The 18,340-nt window shown below is 66.5% G+C and overlaps 2 protein-coding genes across 3 annotated transcripts in view; one reads left to right on the top strand and one right to left on the bottom strand.

Annotated features, from left to right (window-relative positions):
* The window catches only part of SCAP (SREBF chaperone), a 41,242-nt gene extending 34,877 nt beyond the window's left edge, over nucleotides 1-6,365 (top strand). For both annotated transcript variants that reach the window (XM_069006130.1, XM_069006129.1), the window contains exons 16-23: nucleotides 487-602; nucleotides 700-1,285; nucleotides 1,534-1,619; nucleotides 2,237-2,319; nucleotides 3,112-3,278; nucleotides 3,526-3,606; nucleotides 4,224-4,430; nucleotides 5,064-6,365. In XM_069006130.1, the coding sequence (XP_068862231.1) occupies nucleotides 487-602; nucleotides 700-1,285; nucleotides 1,534-1,619; nucleotides 2,237-2,319; nucleotides 3,112-3,278; nucleotides 3,526-3,606; nucleotides 4,224-4,430; nucleotides 5,064-5,309 (1,572 nt within the window). In that variant the 3' untranslated portion in view covers nucleotides 5,310-6,365. The remainder of the gene's footprint in view (nucleotides 1-486; nucleotides 603-699; nucleotides 1,286-1,533; nucleotides 1,620-2,236; nucleotides 2,320-3,111; nucleotides 3,279-3,525; nucleotides 3,607-4,223; nucleotides 4,431-5,063) is intronic.
* Nucleotides 6,366-6,437: 72 nt separating this feature from the next.
* On the bottom strand, nucleotides 6,438-17,670 carry PTPN23 (protein tyrosine phosphatase non-receptor type 23). The gene is made up of 25 exons (XM_069006052.1): nucleotides 17,536-17,670; nucleotides 16,820-16,894; nucleotides 16,090-16,217; nucleotides 15,647-15,723; nucleotides 15,492-15,541; nucleotides 14,823-14,954; nucleotides 14,472-14,552; nucleotides 13,878-14,009; nucleotides 13,666-13,713; nucleotides 13,402-13,458; nucleotides 13,176-13,234; nucleotides 12,836-12,915; nucleotides 12,625-12,739; nucleotides 12,372-12,437; nucleotides 12,122-12,267; nucleotides 11,487-11,795; nucleotides 11,012-11,166; nucleotides 10,768-10,919; nucleotides 10,340-10,519; nucleotides 8,190-10,191; nucleotides 7,867-8,048; nucleotides 7,556-7,660; nucleotides 7,329-7,467; nucleotides 7,141-7,254; nucleotides 6,438-7,065 (listed from the first exon to the last, which is right to left on the bottom strand). The coding sequence occupies exons 1-25, from the start codon at nucleotides 17,617-17,619 to the stop codon at nucleotides 6,517-6,519; spliced, it is 5,217 nt and encodes a 1,738-aa protein (XP_068862153.1). The 5' UTR covers nucleotides 17,620-17,670; the 3' UTR covers nucleotides 6,438-6,516.
* Between the last annotated feature and the right edge of the window lie 670 nt (nucleotides 17,671-18,340).

The following is an 18,340-nucleotide window of genomic DNA, read 5'->3' as shown; positions in this document are numbered from 1 at the left end:
CCTGAGATGAAACAAAGCTCTTGGGCATCCAGACATGTGAGTTTAAAATGCTGTGCTGTGTCTCCCAGAGAAGCTGCACCTCTGCTCCTGAAGCTACCATCAGCTGGGACAGAATTTGTCAGGGAAAGGCAAGACAGACGGAGTCTGTTGGATTTGCAGCAATCCAGTGCACACAGAAGTCTCTGGGCAGAGATCCTGGAACCCCACAATTACAGAGTGGTTTGGGTTGAAAGGGACCTTGAAACTCATCCAGTCCCAGCCCTGCCATGGGCAGGGACACCTTCCCAGGTTGCTCCAAGCCCTGTCCAGCCTGGCCTTGGACACTTCAGGGACACGCATGTCCTCACCGTCCCTTGGTTCCTAAACCAGCCAGATTTGACAGGAAACCCATCATCTCTGCAGCTCCTCAGCCACACCAGGCTGTGTCAGGATCCAGAGGCCTCAGTGGTGCCACACTGAGCTGTGCTTGTCTTTCCTTCCTGCCAGGACATCGAGTGCCTGGCCAGTGATGGGATGCTGCTGGTGAGCTGCTGCCTGGTGGGGCAGATCCGCGTGTGGGACGCGCAGACGGGCGACTGCCTCACTGTCATCCCCAAACCCAGGTATGGCCCTGTCCGTGTCCCATGGCCCCACATCCCCGCATCCCTGTGCTCCCATCTTCCCGCCAGCGGTGGGGCTGAGCTTTGTCCCTCCTCCCAGGCTGCGCAGGGACAGCAGCGGCATCTTCGATTACCAGGAGGGCTGGGATCCCAGCCCGGACGGGAAGAACGGGCTGGAGGACTCCTTTGAGAGCAATCACCAGCTCAAACGGCTGCTGGGCCCCCCCCAGCCCCCCCTGTTCTGTGACCAGCCCGACCTCACCTCCCTCATCGACACCAACTTCTCGGAGCACGCCAAGGCGGCCGAGTCAGAGCCGCGGCTCCGGGCCGTGGGCGCTCGCCACAAGGACTCGGGATACGACTTCAGCAGCCTGGTTGGGAAGGTGTACGAGGAGCACGGCAGCTCCAGCTGCAGGAACATGAACTTCCCGGGGCTCTTGGCCCCGCACGGCCCCGCCGGGTTCTGCGGGAGCAGCGGCCGCTCCCCGGGCTGTGGCTCCGATGAGGGCGGGTGCGGCGGCCGCCGGCGCAGTCTCGGGGACCGGAGCCTGGGGGACGAGACCTGCGCGGGATGTGACAAATCTTCACCCCTGCCGTCCTGGGGAGGGGACCTGGAGAGCTCCGTCTGGAGCCTGGAACTGCAGGGGAACCTGATCGTGGCTGGCAGGAGTAATGGGAAGCTGGAGGTGAGGAACAGGGACACAGTGACAGGAAACGAGGAGCAGGGACACAGTAACGGGAGGGTGGAGGTGAGGAGCAGGGATACAGTAACAGGAGGCAGGTCACACAGCCTGGGAGCACAGCACAGGGAGCTGTGACCTGCTCACTCAGCTCAGGGGCCGGGAGCAGAGCACAGGGAGCTGTTCAGGATCCCAGACCCCTGTGTTCAGTGCTCCTCTGGCCAGTGCCACCGCAGTGACCTCTCCTCCCCCAGGTGTGGGATGCCATCGAGGGGACCCTCCGCAGCAGCAATGATGAAGGACAATCTGGCATCACGGCCCTCGTCTTCCTCAACAACAGGTAACTCCCTGTGCAAGTGCTGGGAGATCCCCAGCCCCAACCTTCACAGCAGCTCCTGGCAGCAGAGGCTCAGCTGAGAAGTCTCTTCCTTAGAATCAGGGTCATGGAATATCCTGAGCTGGAAGGGGCCCCCAAAGATCATGGAGTCCAACCCCTGGCCCTGCACAGACACCCCAGCAATCCCATCCTGTGCCTGAGAGCACTGTCCAAATGCTCCCTGAGCTCTGGCAGGGTTGGAGCTGTGCCCATTCCCTGGGGAGCCTGCTCAGTGCCCAACCACCTTTTCTTGATATCCAACCTAATATCCAGCCTAATCGTTCTGTGTACTACCTCTCACCAGCTTTCCTGGCTCCAGGTCTGCTCCAGCAGTCACTTCTTCAGCCCTCAGTCTTTCTAGTAGCTGAATATCCAGAGGGTTTCAGGGCTGGGATACCTTTGGATTGCTGCTGTTCCAGAGGTGCTGCCGTTGTCCAGTCCATTCGGAGCTGTGTCCAGTCTCCCAGCCCAGCTCCGTGCAGCCTCCCCCTGGGAGCGGGTGGTCTGTGCTCAGCCCAGGGGACATCCAGGTTTGGGGCTTGGGGAGGGGCCTCTCCTCACCCCGCACATCTCCCCCTCAGGATCGTGGCTGCCCGGTTGAATGGCTCCTTGGATTTCTTCTCTCTGGAGGCACACACATCCTTGAATCACCTGCAGTTCCGAGGTGAGTGGGTGTTGGAATGTCAGTGCACTGCCCTGGGCTCCTGCCTTTCCCTCCTCCCTCTTCTTCCTCGTAGCTGAGTCTTCCTCACACCCACTTCAGCTTTGGTGGTAGCTGCTCCAAAGCACCCGGAGCTGTGCCGAGCTGAGGGGTGCTGTGGGAGCTCTCTGTGCTGGGACGCCATCCCCATGCTGGTTTTCCCCAGGGCACAGGGCCAGAGGCTCCCATGTGCTTCCAGGGCCAGCACTGCCCTTACCTCCTTCCACTTCTCACTCCTTTCTCTCTGTCTCACTCGTTCCCACCCCAGGAACAGCCCGAGGCCGCGGCACAATGCCAGCACAGCCCAGACTGGCCCATGGGGGTGACTGGTTAGAGCACAGGGTTCCTTTGCTTCTGGAGCAGAATAGAGGGGATGATTGAGATGGGATACAGGGGAGAAATTCTTCCCTGGGAGAGTGGTGAGGGACTGGAATGAATTTCCTGAAGAAGCTGTGGCTGCCCCATCCCTGGAAGTGTCCAAGGCCAGGTTGGATGGGACTTGGAGCAACCTGGGATAGTGGAAGGTGTCCCTGCCCAGGACAGGCAGGGGGTGGCACTGCATGGGCTTTAAGGTCACTTCTGTCCCAAACCAGTCTAGAATTCTTTGACCCTGTTGAGACCCTCCCTCCACTTGTTCTTGAGCACAGAGGGTTCACTGCAGTACCAGCCCCAGATTCCCTAAAGCCCAGCACCCAGCCCCGAGGCACAGCATCCCAAGGTGTCCTTACCCCGGCTCAGGTGTTTGTGTCCCTGCAGGTGCCCCGGGCAGGAGCAGCCTCCCGCCGTCGCCGGAGCTGGGCCGCGGGGCCGCGGTGCGGTGCCAGCTCACCCACAGCGTGGCCTGCGCGCACCACAAACCCATCACCGCGCTCAAGGCCGCGGCCGGGCGCCTCGTCACCGGCAGCCAGGACCACACCCTCAGGGTGAGGGGGACGGGGACAGCCGGCTGGGGGAGCACACAGGGCGGGGGAGTTCTGGAAGCTCCGTGGGTTCTGTTCACCTGCCTGGATGTGGCATTGGAGGAGTTGGAAGGGCTGGGTGTGGGACCCTCATGCCTTAGGAATGGGTGACTTCAGAGAATTATGGAATCATTGAGGTTGGAAAAGCTCTTCAAGACTATCTTGAAGATAGTCTGGCCCCAGAGCCTCACTCGAGCCTCTCCTGCCCCAGGTGTTCCGGCTGGAGGACTCGTGCTGCCTGTTCACCCTGCAGGGCCACTCGGGAGCCATCACAGCCGTGTACATCGACCAGGTACGGGGGGAGCTGCTGGGCCTGAGCCCTCACCTGCCTTCATACCTGAGCTGATACCTGAACCCACCCCTGAGATCACACCTTGGCCCATACCTGGCTTCATCCCTGGTCCCAGCCCTGAGCCAGTGGCTCAGCCAGGGGCACCCACCTGGGTCTCTCCATCTCCCTCTGGCCGAGCCAGAGTTTTCCTCCAGTTCACTGTCAGCTCAGCAGTCTTTTCCCCTAGAGATCTCTTGCTTCCCTGTCCTTTTGGAGCAGGGAATCCCTGTTCCTGCACTGCCAGGCAGGGCTGAGCAGGGCTGAAACAGGGCCTGAGCCCCCAGGGAGGCTCTGCCCCCTGGGCCCCAGGAGGAGGAGTGGGAGCCCCCCATGTGCTCCCTAAGCCAGCATGTGCCCCCAGGTGCTCTCCCACCTCAAGTGAACTCAGGTGCCTCTGTACCTGGGGTCTGTTCCCCCCAGGCTGCTCGAGCACACGGAACAGGCAGGGAACCCCTGGGCTGGCAGTGCAGGGTTCCAGCCCACCCTCATGTGACCTCCTGCAACCGGGAGTGCCTGGAGCACCAGGAGTGTCGGTGGCACCGTGTCCCCTGGTGCTGACTGGCCCTGGTGTCCTGCAGACCATGGTGCTGGCGAGTGGCGGCCAGGACGGGGCCATCTGCCTGTGGGACGTGCTGACGGGCAGCCGCGTGAGCCACATGTTCGCCCACCGTGGGGACGTCACCTCCCTGACCTGCACCACGTCCTGTGTCATCAGCAGCGGCCTGGACGACGTCATCAGCATCTGGGACCGCAGCTCGGGGATCAAGCTCTACTCCATCCAGCAGGTGGGACCTGTGGGGCAGCTGGGGAGGGTTAACCAGGAAAGCGGGAATTGCTTGGGTTGGAAAAGCCCTTGGAGACCACAGAGTCCAACCACTCCCCTGTGCTGCTGAGTGGCCACCACTGATTGTGTCCCCAAGTGCCACATCCACACGGCTTTTAAATCCTTCCAGAGAAGGGGACTCCTCCACTGCCCTGGGCAGCTCCTTCCAATGTCTAATCACCCTTTCCGTGATGAAATTCCTGATGTCCAGCCTGACCCTTCCCTGGCACAGCCTGATGCCACTTCTCTTGTCCTGTCCCTGTTCCCTGGGAGCAGAGCCTGACCCCCCCGGCTGCCCCCTCCTGTCAGGGACTTGTGCAGAGCCACAAGGTCCCCCCTGAGCCTCGTCTTCTCCAGGCTGAGACTCCCCAGCTCCACGTCACAGCCTCAGGGGTCCTCCTGGGTTTTCCTGGCCCCCACCAGACCCCACAGACACCTCTGCTGCGCTTGGGGGCTGAGGAGCCTCTACTCCAGCTCCACATGCTTGGAAAAGCTTCCCTGTCACGTGCAAAGGCTCAGAACAGTCCGGATCCACCGCAAGGCTCTGCCCCGCTCCGGCCCCTTGGAGCTCAGCTCTCCGCCCTCTGTCCCGCAGGAGCTGGGCTGCGGCGCCAGCCTGGGCGTCATCTCCGACAACCTGCTGGTGACGGGCGGCCAGGGCTGCGTGTCCTTCTGGGACATCGGCTACGGAGACCTGCTCCAGACCGTCTACCTGGGCAAGAGCAACGAGTCGCAGCCGGCGCGGCAGATCCTGGTGCTGGAGAACGCCGCTATCGTCTGCAACTTCGGGAGTGAGCTCAGCCTGGTCTACGTGCCCTCGGTGCTGGAAAAGTTGGACTGAGCAGGAGGAGGGGCCGGCGGGACTGAGGCGGGGCTGTGCCGGAGAGGGCACGGGGCCGCCGGCTCCATGGCTCCATCCGTGCCACCGGAGCGACTCCTGCACTAAGCGGGCTGCGGCCGCCGCCCTCCCGCTGCTCTCCCTGGTCCAGCAGCATCTTCCCTGTGGTCTGGGGACTCCCCGGCAGCGCGACGGTGCAGGGGGACACGGGGGCAGGATAGGGCAGGAGGGGGGACAGTGTGGTGGCTCCCAGGCTGGGCACCCAGCAGTGACTGTCCCAGCCCGGCACCGCTCCCAGGACACACAACAGCCCTCGGCCAGCCCCAGCCCCGGGTGGCAGCCGGGAGAGGGCCGGGACCGGCCCCTCCCGGGCGTGGCTCGGCCCCCACGTGCCTTAGGGCGCGGCAGGGCCCCGCCTGATCCCGCCCGGGGCCGCAGCAGCCCTCGCCCTATTTATTTATACCCTGTAAATAGTTATTTATTGGGGCAGGGGGCGCGGGGGTCCAGCCCCCGGCAGTGCTGCCCTCGCCCTGCCCTGGCACAGCTGCCCTGCCCGGCTCCCTCCTGCGCCCCATCTGCAGCAATAGCACCTTCCTCCTCTTCCTCCTCCCCCTCCCCTTCCCGCTGCGGGGCCAGAGGAGGCTTTTCTCAGGTTGGGAGCGGGCGGAGCCCTCGCCCCCCTCCTGCTGGGGAGGGACCCGAGCGGGGGCACAGCGGGACCAAGGTGCCCAGCCAAGGACGGGGCAGCACCCGGGGCTCCCCCCGCGGCCCCCGAGCACGGGCTTGCGGCTCCGCTCGCGTCCCCTCCGGTCCCCGGGCGCTCTGCGGGCTCCGCTGCAGCCCCGCCCTGCCCCGAACCGCCGATGATGTCTGTTATTGACCCCCGGTGATTGTAGAGGCGGCGCCGGCCCGGGGCAGGGGGGACCCCCGGGACCCCGGCCCAGCCCCCCGCGGGTGGCCTTCGCCCAGCTGTACCTTTGTGCTGTACAGGGGACGCTTTTTGTACCGATCGTGTTTTATAACGTGTGCAGGAACATCCATTAAACGGAACTAACCCGAGCCTGGCTCAGCGCTGACCCCCGCCCCCGGCCGCACCAGGGCCCGGCCCTGCAGATAAACTCGCTTTATTTTAGTAGCAAATAGCTGAAAAAGTCAGTTCTACCTGGAGTCAAACAAAGTGGGGCTGGGGGCCGGGGGGCCCCCGCCCCCCTCACGCCTTGTTGAGGGTCCAGAGGGGGTCGAGCATGCTGAGGGGGTCGTCGCTGGGCCGGGGCCCCCGGAGCCCCTCGCCCGGCTGCGCCTGCAGGAAGTTCTGCTTGTTCATGCGCTGTTTGCCCTTGAGGGACGCGTCCAGGCTGAAGGCCTCGGGCGTCAGCGAGGCCAAGAGCTCCAGTGAGGAGGAGGAGGAGGCTGGGGGGGCAGCGGGGGGCTCTGGCGGCCCCCCCGGCCCCTCGGGGCTCTCCCCCCCCACGTGGTTGCTGTTCTCAGTGTCACCCGATGGCTCGGGGAGGGGCGGCCTCGGGGCGGGGGGCTCGGGGCCAGGGGCACCAACACCGTCCATGACGCCATCAGGAATCACCAGCGGCACCTCAGCATCCACAGGGTCTGGAGCGGGGGCAGGATCTACCCCCCAGCCCTCCCCGGGCTCCGTGCTGGGCCCCCCCGGTTTGATGCTGAGCTTGGCGATGGTGGCCTGGATGGAGCTGATGGGCACATCCCCCCCCAGCACCAGGTCCTGCGGGTCCTGCTGGAAGTAGAGCTGGGGGAGAGCGGCCCCGTGAGCCCTGGGAATGGCAGAGCTCCCCAAACGCCCCCGACACCCTCCTACACCCACCTTGGGGGAGGTGCTGTTGGGGGGCTTGGCCAGGGCGGGGCCGCCCACGCCGTGGCGCAGCAGCACCTGCTCGGCGTGGAGCAAGACGGCCTCGAAGCAGAACTTGAGGTGCAGCTGCAGGGAAGGGACACGGTGAGACCCGAGGGCGCAGCCCCTGCCCCACGCCCGGGGGTGCAGCCCCGCAGTACCTTCTCCTGCAGCATGTGCTTGCGCTGCTGCCGCATCCGCCTCACCAGCTGCGCCAGGTCCGGGATGCCGTTCCCGGCCTCCACCTCCTGCACGGCGGCGTAGAGCAGGCAAAAGGCGCCGGTGCGGCCCACGCCGGAACTGCGGAGAGACCCCCGAGCCGTGACAGCCCCGGGAGATGAGGGGGGAGCCCTTCTCCCCCGCCCCAGGAGCTCCCGGCCCCGCTCACCTGCAGTGCACCACGACGGGGGTGTGCAGCGGGCGCTGGTGCAGGTAATGGCCGTGCACCTCCTGGATGAAGCGCAGGAGGCTCCCCTTGCTGTCGGGCAGGCCCCTGGGGGTGGGGAGCACACACACTGGCTCGGGGGGGTCTCTGCACTCAGCCCCCCCCGGAAGGGGTCACGGCTGCCCAAACACCCTCCCCCACTCCGGAGCTGTGGTCCCGGAACTGCCCCCCGATCAGGGCTCCCAGGACCCCCCACCCTCCCCCACCGCAGCAGGACTCCCCAAGCCCCCTCCCTTTGTCCCCCCCCCGCGTACAGCTCAGGCCAGGAGGTGAACTGGAGGTGGGCCACGGTGCGTTTGAGGCTCTGGTCGCGGTACTGCAGCATCAGCATCCGCTCCACGTGCGTGGGGGTCACGCGCAGGCTGGTGAGCACCAGGGTCAGGGGGCCCTGCGCCACGGGCTGGCCCCGCTCCGACGGGAAGTACCGGAGCACCTTCTGCCGCGGGACGGGGCGTCAGCACACCCCGGGGACCCTCGGGACCCGCAGGGCCTGCTGACACCCGGCCACGGGCACCGGGTAGGGTGTCCGAACCCCGGGGCCCCGCCCGGCCGTCCCTGCACCCAGGACAGGACGCACCTTGTCCAGCTCCTGCTCGGACACGAGCATGACAACCACGGACACCTTCTGCTCGTAGATCATGAGCCAGAAGTCGGCGGCGGTGCCGAGCAGCGGGGCCTGGGTGGCGATGAGGGCGGGGCAGTACGGGGACAGGTCCTCCACGCGGCTGGCGTTGATGTAGTCGTCCTTGCCCGAGCGCAGCACGACGCGGTTGCGGTCGTAGGGCATGATGTCCTGGTGCCGGTTCTTCATGGAGTAGCAGCGGGCGATGGCGATGGAGCGCTGCCGGGCGTCGCGCTCCTGGGCCTCCTGCAGCTCCTTCCAGAGCGTGTCCAGCTCGGAGCCGCCGCCGGGTGCGGGCCGCTCCAGCCGCTCGGCCAGGGCGCGGAACCGCTCCAGCTCCGCCAGCAGCCGCCGGACGCGCTCGGGCTCCGCGTACGGGTCGGCCTCGATGAGCTGCACGGCCCGGGGCCGCTGCCCCTCCTGCAGCCCCGCCTTAGTGGGCTGCAGCAGCCCCCCGGGCGCGGCCGAGCCGCCGGGCTGGCTCTCGGGGCTGGACGACAGCAGGTCGGCGGGGCAGGGGCTCTGCCGAGGGAACGGCGAGTCCCCGGCGCCCGGCGGGGGCAGCGCGGGAGGGGGGCGCGGCGCCGGGGGCTGCATGGGCAGGGCTGGGGACGGGGACGGGGCCGGGGACGGGACCAGCGGGCCCTGGACCACCACGGGGCCGGGAGAGGGGGCCTGGCTGGGCGGGGCGGGCGCGGGGGGGCCCAGGGCCATGGTCCCGGGGGGCAGCTGAGCGCTGGGGGGGGCCGGGCTGGGGCAGAAGGGCAGCGCGGGGGACCCGGGGGGCACCGGCTGGAGCCCCCCCAGGGCCGGGGGGCCGTTCTGGGCAGGGGTCCTGGGGAAGGGCACGGCCCCCGGGTGCGGGGCGAGGCCCGTGGGGGGCAGCTGGTCCTGCCCGGGGAGCTGGTAGAGCTGGGGGGGCAGCGGGGCCTGCCCCGGGGCCGGAGGGGGCAGCTGCCCCCCGGGACCGGTGAAGGGCTGCTGGGGGAACTGGGCCGGGGGGGCCAGGGGGACGCGGGGGGGTTGCTGGAAGGGCAGAGGGGCCTGGGCTCGGCCCGGGGGCATGAAGGGACCTGGGGGGAAGTGCTGGTGGCCCTGGGCGAAGGCGGGCGGGGGCTGTGCCGGGGGCAAGGGGGCCTGAGCCGGTGCCCCGAAAGGCTGAACCCCCCCCGCGGTGTAGGGGAAGGGGGCCGGGGGCCCCCCCGGGCGCTGGGGGGGCAAGAAGGGGCCCGGGGGTCCCCGGGGGGGCACGGAGCAGCTGGAGATGGGGGCCTGGACGCTGTCCACCGTGGTGGTGGCCGGGCGCATGCCCGGGGGCTCGGGGCCACCGACCCCCGGCTGGGCACCCACGGGGGCTGCCCCGGGCACGGGGGGCCGGAGCGGGCCGGGGGCTGCCCCGGGCTGGCCCAGGCCGTAGGCGGGGGTGGGCAGGGGCCCGTGCTGGGGGGACGAGTGCGGGGGCAGCACGTGGGGGCCCCCCCCAAAGCCCGGCTGTCCCGGGGCGCGGATCAGGGGCGCGGCCGGGAAGAGCTGAGGGGTGGCCGAGCTGGGGACGGGCCCGGCCGGGGCCGAGGGCTGCAGGAGCTGCCCCGGGATGCCCCCGGTGGGAGGAAAGGGGCTGGGGACGGCGGGGGGCCCGGGCAGGCGGTAGTGCCCCGGGAAGGGTGGCGTGGGGGCCAGGGGGGGCAGCGGGGCGCTGGCCACCCCCCCGGGCAGCATGTAGGGCTCGGGGGCCCGCAGCCCCCCGGCCAGGGCGGCCAGCGCTGGGGGGGGCAGCTGGGCCAGGGGCCCGGGCAGCAGCTCCGGGGGAAGGCTCCGCAGCTCCTCCGGCAGCTCCGACAGCACCAGGGAGCCCAACTCAGCGGCCTCGGGGCCCCCGGCCTCCAGCTCCAGCGGCTTCTTCTGCAGGGGGGGCTTGGGGGCGGTGGGCCGGGGGGGTGGCTGCTTCTTCAGCTCCCTGGGGGGGCAGGGGGCTCAGTGTGGGGCCGGGTGCTGCCCTACCACTGCCCCAGGAGCCCCCCAGGCCACCACCCACAGCTCCCACAGGCCCCTCTCACCCCCCGGGGGTCTCACTGGCCCGCCAGCCTGGGTCTGTGCCCACCCACCTCTCCAGCAGCTGCTGCCTGTGGGCCTCGCTGGCCTGGCATGCGGCCCGCGCCCGCTCCAGCAGCTTGGCCGCCTTCCCCTCCAGGTCCGTGTAGAAATCCTTCCCCTCCTGGGACTTCTTCATCAGGTCCTCGTAGGCCTCGTAGGAGGCCACCAGGGTCTGCACGGTCGTGTTCCACCTGGGAGGGGGGCATGGAGGGGCTCAGTGGGATGCAGTGCCAGCATAAAGGCGGGCACTGGCTCCAGGCACCTGAGGGACCCTCCAGTTCCCGCTGGGATGGGCACAGGGGCAGGACAAAGCCACCACGGCCCCAGCAGCGTGGTGGGACAGGAGAAGCTGGCGGTGGCCCCACACCTGTCCCGGGGTGAGGGCTGTTCCTGGGCAGTGAGACCCCCCAGGGCAGCGGGACCCCTCCTCCCCACTCACTTGTGCTCCACCTCGGCCAGGGCCTTGCGCACGGCTGCGTATTTGACATTGGCATCAGTCAGGGCCTTGAGCACGTTCTCCTGGGCAGCCAAGTTCTGCTCCAGGTACACCTTGAGCTGGTCGTACTTCTTCAGCTGCTCCTCGAAGAGCTTCTGCCAGGACACGGGAGGAGACACGGGAGGGTCTGCAGGGCCCTGGGACAGAGCAGTCCCTGAGTGGGACACAGGGGGTGTCCCAAGCCCACCTTCATCTCGGAGCGGTCGGTGGTGACCAGCGAGGTGGTGATGTCGTCCTTCTGGATCATCTCCCGCAGCTGCTGCTCCAGGGACAGCCTCTGGTCCCGCATCTCCTGCACCTTGGCCAGGATCCGCTTCAGGTTCTGCAGCACCTGTTTGTCGTCTGGAGGTGGGGTGGGGTCAGGGGCGGGGCCAGATCCCGAGGAACCGCAGGGAACCCGCGGTGTGGGATCTGCGCAGCCAGGCCTTGGCTGGGACACTCTCTGTCCCCTTTGTCCCCAAACAGGACCCACTCTGCACGTTCCCGGGGGACAAGCCCCCACCCCCCTCACACGGACAGTGCCAGTGCCAGGTGACACACGGGGACCGAGGGGGGCACAGGGAGGGCAGCCCTTCCTCCCCAGCCTAGGGGCACTGCCACTCCCCTGGGGGGACACAAGGGGGACAGCCCTGCCTCTTCCAGCCCCCCGGGCCAGGACTCACCTTCGGAGAGGGTGGGGGTGGGCAGCGCGGCCCGGACCTGCTCCAGGGGGCCGCCGAGCAAGCGCAGGTTGCCCAGGTGCAGGTTCATGGCGCGGTGCAGCTCGGTGTTGGTGAAACTCGCCTTCTCGTGCAGCTCCAGGTACTTGGAGCACTCCTTGCTCACCTCGGCCAGCCCCGGGGGGGACCCGGGCGCCGGCGGGACCCTCCCCAGCAGCTCCTGCAGCTTCCGCTCCTGCGCCTCGTCCTCCTCCAGCAGGTCCCGGATCTCCTTCAGTGACGCCTCCACGTCAGTGAAGACCCCGGAGAGCACTGGGGGGACACGGGGGGGGCTGATGAGGGTTGGGCCAGGCGTGGACACAGCGGCTCCAGGAATAAACCCGCCTGTGGGCAGCCAGAGGCTGGGACACAGCAGCCCAGGTGTTGGCATGCGGGGCTCGTGGGCACCCATGCCCTTGGGGTCACCCCTCCTCCCATCCAACAGGGAATATGCTTTGGGATTCAGGAATTTATGCCAGCACAGAACCAGCCATCAGTGAGAACCTTCCCAACACCCTGGGCAGGGAGCAGTGCCAGCCCCCAGAACCCCCAGCCCCAGGCAGGGAGCAGTGCCAGCCCCGGGGCCCCGGAGCCCTCACCCTGCATGGACTGGACGAGGTTGCGGACGGTGTCCGGGCGCACGCTGAGCGCGGCGCATTTCTCCATCAGCACAGGCGGGATGTGGTTGTACATGTCCAGGTTGTCCACGGTCTCGGGGTCCAGCTGCATGGAGTCCATGAACTGGCTGTGGGACACAGAGGGGCCCCTAAGGGGTGGCAGGATCCCCCCTCACAGAGGCTCGGGAGCACCGGGACCCCGTGGGGCGGAAGGGCCAGGCCCCTCACGTACTCCAGCACTTCATTCTTGGCTTCGATCTTGGCCATCACATCCCGCAGCAGTTTGGCCTTTTCCTCGCTGGGACAGGACAGGACAGAACATTCTGTGAGTGCAGGAAATCCCCACCAGGCTCCAGACCCCCAGCCCCACCCATCCCGTCCCATCCCATCCCATCCCATCCCATCCCATCCCATCCCATCCCATCCCATCCCATCCCATCCCATCCCATGCCATCCCGTGTGCTCTGGCCAGAGCCCGGACACACCTGTACAGGGACGAGGCCTCGTGGGCAGCCATGGGCACCAGCTTGGCGAAGATGTCGGGGCCGGTGACCGCGGGGTCCGTGGGGTTGACGGGCAGAGCCTTCACCAGGGGGGCACCTGTGGGACACAACCCAGGCTGGGATCGCTCCCGAACGGATCCTCCCGCTCCATCCCAGCCGATCCCTGTCCCCAGGGGTCCCAAAGGCCCCTGACCTTTGACGGACTGCAGAGTGTCCAGCGCAGGCACGGCCTCGTGGTAGATGAAGTCATTGTCCTTTTTGGCTGAATTGTACCTGGAAATGGGAAGTGATGCTGGAAGAGAAGGAGCAGGGGGCATTCCTGGCCCCCTGAGCTCACTCCCAATGGGTTCAGCCCCCTGGGTCTCCTGGGATTGCTGCAGCAATTCCCACAGCAGCCATCCGTCCCCAGGGCCTGGGGCAGTGCTGGGCTTTGCATGTCAGGACAGCGGGAACGCTCCCCAGGCTCCCTGTCCACCAACATTCCCGACCCCTGGAAAAGGATGGATATACCCTAGGGCACCCCACAGACTCACTTCCCACCGATGACATCCATGGTGAACCTCAGAGCTTCCTGCACGGTTTCAGGCTGCCCCTGTGGAATTGAGAGTGGGAATCGCTGTCCGAGCGCTCCCGCCGCGAGCGGAGAGGCCTGGAGGCAGCTGAGCCTCCTAAACCGATCCCAGTCCCCCTCCTGCCAGCCTGGCAGCCCAGGGCCCAGCTGGGAAGTGGGAAGCCTGCAGTCCCACAGCAGGAACACACCTTTGCCAGCTTGATGGCCTCATTGAGCTTATCCAGAGCGCTCTGGAAGTAGATGACCTGCGGGAGAGCGGGAATTGGGGTCAGCACGGGAGGCACTGTCCTGGCTCTGCACAGGGACACCAGAGCTGCCCATGGCTTTCCCAGAGCACCCAGGCCCTGGCAGCACACAGGACATGGCTGTGGATACCCAGCCTCTTCCAGGACCCAACCCCCTTCTCAGGACCACGATTCAGAGGCTGGAGTGGATGAAACAGCCCCACTTACCCTTTCCCCAAACTTCTGCTGCTCCTCGGCCTGTTTCCCCATGTGCAGCTGGAAAAAAACTGGGATCAGAGCTCTGTAACTCCAGGGAGAGCTTTGAGAGGAGGAGGAAAAACCCAGGGAGTGGCCAGAGCTGCTCCAAAGCTGGCAGGAGCATCCCGAGGTGGGATGGGAGCACAGGGAGAGCCCCCCCAGCCCCAGTTCCCCCCACTCACGTGGGCCACGGCAGCAAAATAATAGATCTTCATTTGAACCAGTTTCTTCCAATCCTTCTGGATCTTGCCCAGCAGCGAGGCCGTCTCTGAGTTCTCCAGCGCCCGGCAGGCCTCCTTGTAGTAATCCACCACCTGTGGAGAGGGACAGGGGAGAACCCGGGAATGCCGGATCCTGGGGAACCAGAGCAGGGCACGGAAGGGGGAATCACCAGCACCGGCCCCAGGACTTGGATCACCTGGAGAAATGGCTGGGGGAACTCAGGGATGCGTTTGGGAGCAGAGCCAGGGACTGATGACATCACTGCGACACCTGTCCCCAGTCCAGGCTGCTCCAAGCCCCAATGTCCAGCCTGGCCTTGGACACTTCCAGGGATCCAGGGGCAGCCACAGCTGCTCTGGGAAATCCATTCCAGTCCCTCACCCACTTCAGAGTCAGGACTTCCTTCCCAGTACTCCCCCCACATCTCCCCTCTGGCAGTGGGAAGCCATTCCCTGTGTCCTGTCACTCCAGGCCCTTGCCTGAAGTCCCTCTCCAGTTCCTGGTCTCGGAGCAGCAGGAGCAGGGCCGTGCTGGGAGCAGCTCCTGGAGCTCACCTGGGCACTGATCCGGGCCACGAGGAAGCTCTTCCTGTTGTCCAGCATGGACTTCTCCAGGAGACACTCCTGTGCCTGGCCCTGCCAGAGACAAGAGGGGAATGTTCAGTGTCCCCCGTCCCACTGGCTCCAGCCCCTTTCCCAGGGTGGATGTTGCACAGGGAATCCCAGCCCTGAGGAAGGGCACTGAGCCTTCCTCGATCCCCCAGTGCATCCCAAAACCTCCTTCCCCCCCCCAGGAGAGAGCCCCTGGGGGGACACTGGGGTCCCATCTCCTGGGATCCTCAGGGAGCACCAACCCTACGGACACACCTGAGGTGTCCCAGTACCACCAGTGCCCCCAGTGCCTACCAGCATGAGGTTGATGTTGAGGCTGAGGATCTGGTGGCTCATGTCCACACTGTAGGAATGTGGGAAGTGATCTCGCAGGTAGGTGAAGGCGCCCGCAGCGCACTGGAAGTGGGTGCAGGAAACTTTCATGCCCTGAGAGGATGGAACTGTTGGGCTTGGAAAAGACTTCCCAGACCACGGAGTCCACCCAGCACTGCCAAGGCCACCCCTGCCCCATGTCCCCAAGTGTCACATCCACAATGGCTTTTAAATCCCTCCAGGGATGGGCACTCCACCCCTGCCCTGGGCAGCTGTGCCAGGGCTGGACAGCCCTTCTGGGGAAGGAATGTTCCCAATATCCAACCTGAGCCTCCCCTGGCCCAGCCTGAGGCCGTTCCCTCTCCTCCTGTCCCTGTTCCCTGGGAGCAGAGCCCGGCCTCCGCCCCAGCTGCCCCCTCCTGTCTCCAAGGTTCCCCCTGAGTCTCCTCATCTCTCAGTCCCCCCTGGTGCTGCACCCCTTCCCAGCTCTGCTGCCATCTCCAGACACGCTCCAGCCCCTCAGTGTCCTGTCCCTGGAGACCCAAACCTGTCCCCAGATTCCAGTTCCTGACAGTGGCCAGCACAGGACAGTCCCTGCCCTGTCACACCCAGGAGGGACAGAGCTGGCCCTGAGGGCTGTGGGGTCGTTACCTCCTCGGACACTCGCTTGTCCATGGCTCCCAGCATGGAATGCAGAGCTCCTGTGGGGACAGGCCGGGGCTCAGTGGGGCAGGGACACCCCAACACCCCCAGGAATGGGGGCTTGGACCAGGGAGGCCCAAACCTGTGGGAAGCCAGGCGCTCACCCAGGTTGTAAAGGACACAGGCCTGCTCGTACTTGATGTCCTCATGTGTCACTGCCTTGCCTGAGAAGATCTCAGTCCTGGGGGAAAAGGGGCACAGGACAGGGAGCAACCAGGGGTTCTTCCAGGAGGAGGATTTATAGGGAAGCCCCTTCCCCAAGGGTCCCTGGGACCCCCCCGGGCAGGACCCCATTCCCCAAAGGTTCCCTGGGATCCCCCTGTGCCACCCTGGGCAGGACCCCATTCCCCAGGAGGTCGCTGGGCCACCCCTGTCCCACCCCGGGCAGGACACTGTCATCCCCCAGGGGCTTCCTGGGACCTCCCTGAGCCATCCAGGACAGAACCCCGTTCCCCAGGGGGTTCCTGGAGCAGCCCCTCCCCAGGGAACGGGCACGGCCATGTCCTGCCAGGCTCAGCCCCCATCCCAGTGCCCCCCAGCCCCTCACCAGGTGACGGGCACGGCGGCGTCCTGCCCGTTGCCCATGGGGATGCGGCTCTGCAGGAAGTGCAGCTGCCCCAGGTACTTGCGCAAGGTGCTGCAGCCCTCGAAGTCCCTGGGAACGCTGACGGCGCTCTGGGAACAGGACAGGAACAGGGAGAGGCTCTGGGGACACGTTCCAGGCAGGAACAGCAGCTGTGGTGCAGGGGAGGCCGGAGCCAGCACCATGAGGCTGCTTGGGATGAGGCGAGGCCTCCGGGAACACCTCGGGAGCAGGAGAGTTCTCCCAAAAACGAGGCCGAGGGAGCCACATTATGGATCCAGAGTGGCAAAAGGAGGCTCTGCACTCCTGGCACAGCTCCCAAGGGTGAGAGAACCACAGGGATTTGGGTGTCCTGGCACACTGGGAGAGGAGGGAATAGCAGGAGCACCTGGGAAGGTTTCCTGCCCTCCTGCTTCAGCACAAATCCCAGTGCTGGGCTGGGGGTGTCTGGAGCCCCCCACTCTGGGCCTGCTGGGACCGCCCTGGGCTTTGGGGACCCGAGGGCCACCGCCAGGAGTTGTCCCTGCTCCCCCCACCCAGCAGCTCACGGCTCCTGGGTCATTGGGATCATCCAAGGGCTGCTCCACGGGACACAGGAGAGGGAGGGGAGCAGCCAAGGCCCAGCCCCCGGCCTGGGGGGGTCGGCAGAGCCATCCCAGAGCCCCCCGGGCAGCTCCCGAGGGTCCCCCCTCACCTGCCGGAGCAGCTCCAGCTTCCGCAGCTCCTCGTTGTAGTTCTCCGGGTTCTCCCCATAGTTCTTCAGGACAAACTGGAAAAGGGGAGAGCGTGAGGGCCGGTGGAGAGGGAGGACACCGGGCCGGGCTGGGGTGGCTCCCAGGGAGGAGCTTCACGCCCACGGGATGGGATCAGAGAAGGGCTAAGGCTGGAAAAGGGGGTTCTGGGCACGGAGAAGATTCCCCCGGGCCCCAGAGTGGGGCCGTTCCCAGGGGCCGCCTGCGGCCCCCGCAAAATCGCGGGGGGAGCGACACAAACGCTGCGGAACCCCCCGAATCCTCCCCATCCATAAATCCCGTGGCACGGGAAGCGCGGGACAGGGGTGGAGCTTGTTCACAGCTGTTAATTAAGTGACTGATTAATCAGGTCCCCACGGGGGTGGCAGGGTCAAGGCGGAATCCGCCGGCCCTCGGTGGGCTCCGGGAAGGGGGTCTCGTCGTCTCACGCCCCCCGTGCCCCCGTCCTGATCCAAAGCCCCCCCAGCTCCGACTCCCGACGGCTCCACGGGCCCCCCAAGCATCCCGACCGCCTTTTTCCCCTTCTCTGGGCACCTCAAAGGAGCCCAGACCTCCCCCTCTCGCTCCCCTCCCGCCTCTCACAGACCCCAAACCCCCCCCGCCCCGCCCCGCCCCTCCTCGCCCCTCCTCGGCCCCGCCGCCCCTTCCCCGGCCCGACCTTCTTGACGGCGGCGTTGAAGGCGAACTCCCCGGCCTCCTTGAGGTCGAGCCAGATCATGGGCATGCGGGGCACGGCCTCCATCCCGGCCCGGCCCCGATCCCGGCCCGATCCCGGCCCCGCTCCCGATCCCGGCACGGCCCGGCCCGCCGGAACCGCGCGCGGGGGCTCACGGGACACCGAGTCCGCGCGCCACTTCCGGCTCCGTTCCCATGGCGACGCCCCGCCCGTAGCACGGGGTGACGGCGAGGCCACGCCCGCTGGGGGCGGGACAAGCGCTGTTACCATGGGGACGCCTCGCTCGCTGATTGGAGGACACGGGTGGTGTCACGGCGAAGCTCCGCCCCCCGGGGGCGGGGCGGTTGCTATGGCAACCAGCAATGCCCGGGCCCTCCCCAGCCTCTCAAGGCCTCCCCTAGCGGGGTGCCGTTAATTAATTACCCCGTTAATTACCCTTTTCCCCACCTCCCCCGGTTCCCCCAGTGTCGTGTTGTGTATTTTGGGCTCCAGGACGCCTCGGTGGTCCCAGGGATGTCTCGTTCTCCCCCCAGGGCTGTTCCAACAACGTGGATCAATCAGAGTAATAGGGGGTTTATCCTACAATACTCCACTGATGCATTTAACCCATTAATATAATTATCTGCTCCACTAATTAATTGATCCATTAACGTAATTATTTGAGCCACTAACGGAACTGTTTGATAGGTTCTGGTACAGCAGCAGCTCCTCAGCAGCTCCCAAAGTCCCAGCAGGAGCACACCAGAGCCGCCTTCTTCCAGCTGGGAATTGCACCCCGCCTCCCGGG

The sequence above is a fragment of the Aphelocoma coerulescens genome, chromosome 2 (assembly GCF_041296385.1).
Source record: "Aphelocoma coerulescens isolate FSJ_1873_10779 chromosome 2, UR_Acoe_1.0, whole genome shotgun sequence".
Taxonomy (NCBI): Eukaryota; Metazoa; Chordata; class Aves; order Passeriformes; family Corvidae; genus Aphelocoma; species Aphelocoma coerulescens.
This window is presented reverse-complemented; position numbering and strand designations above follow the sequence as displayed.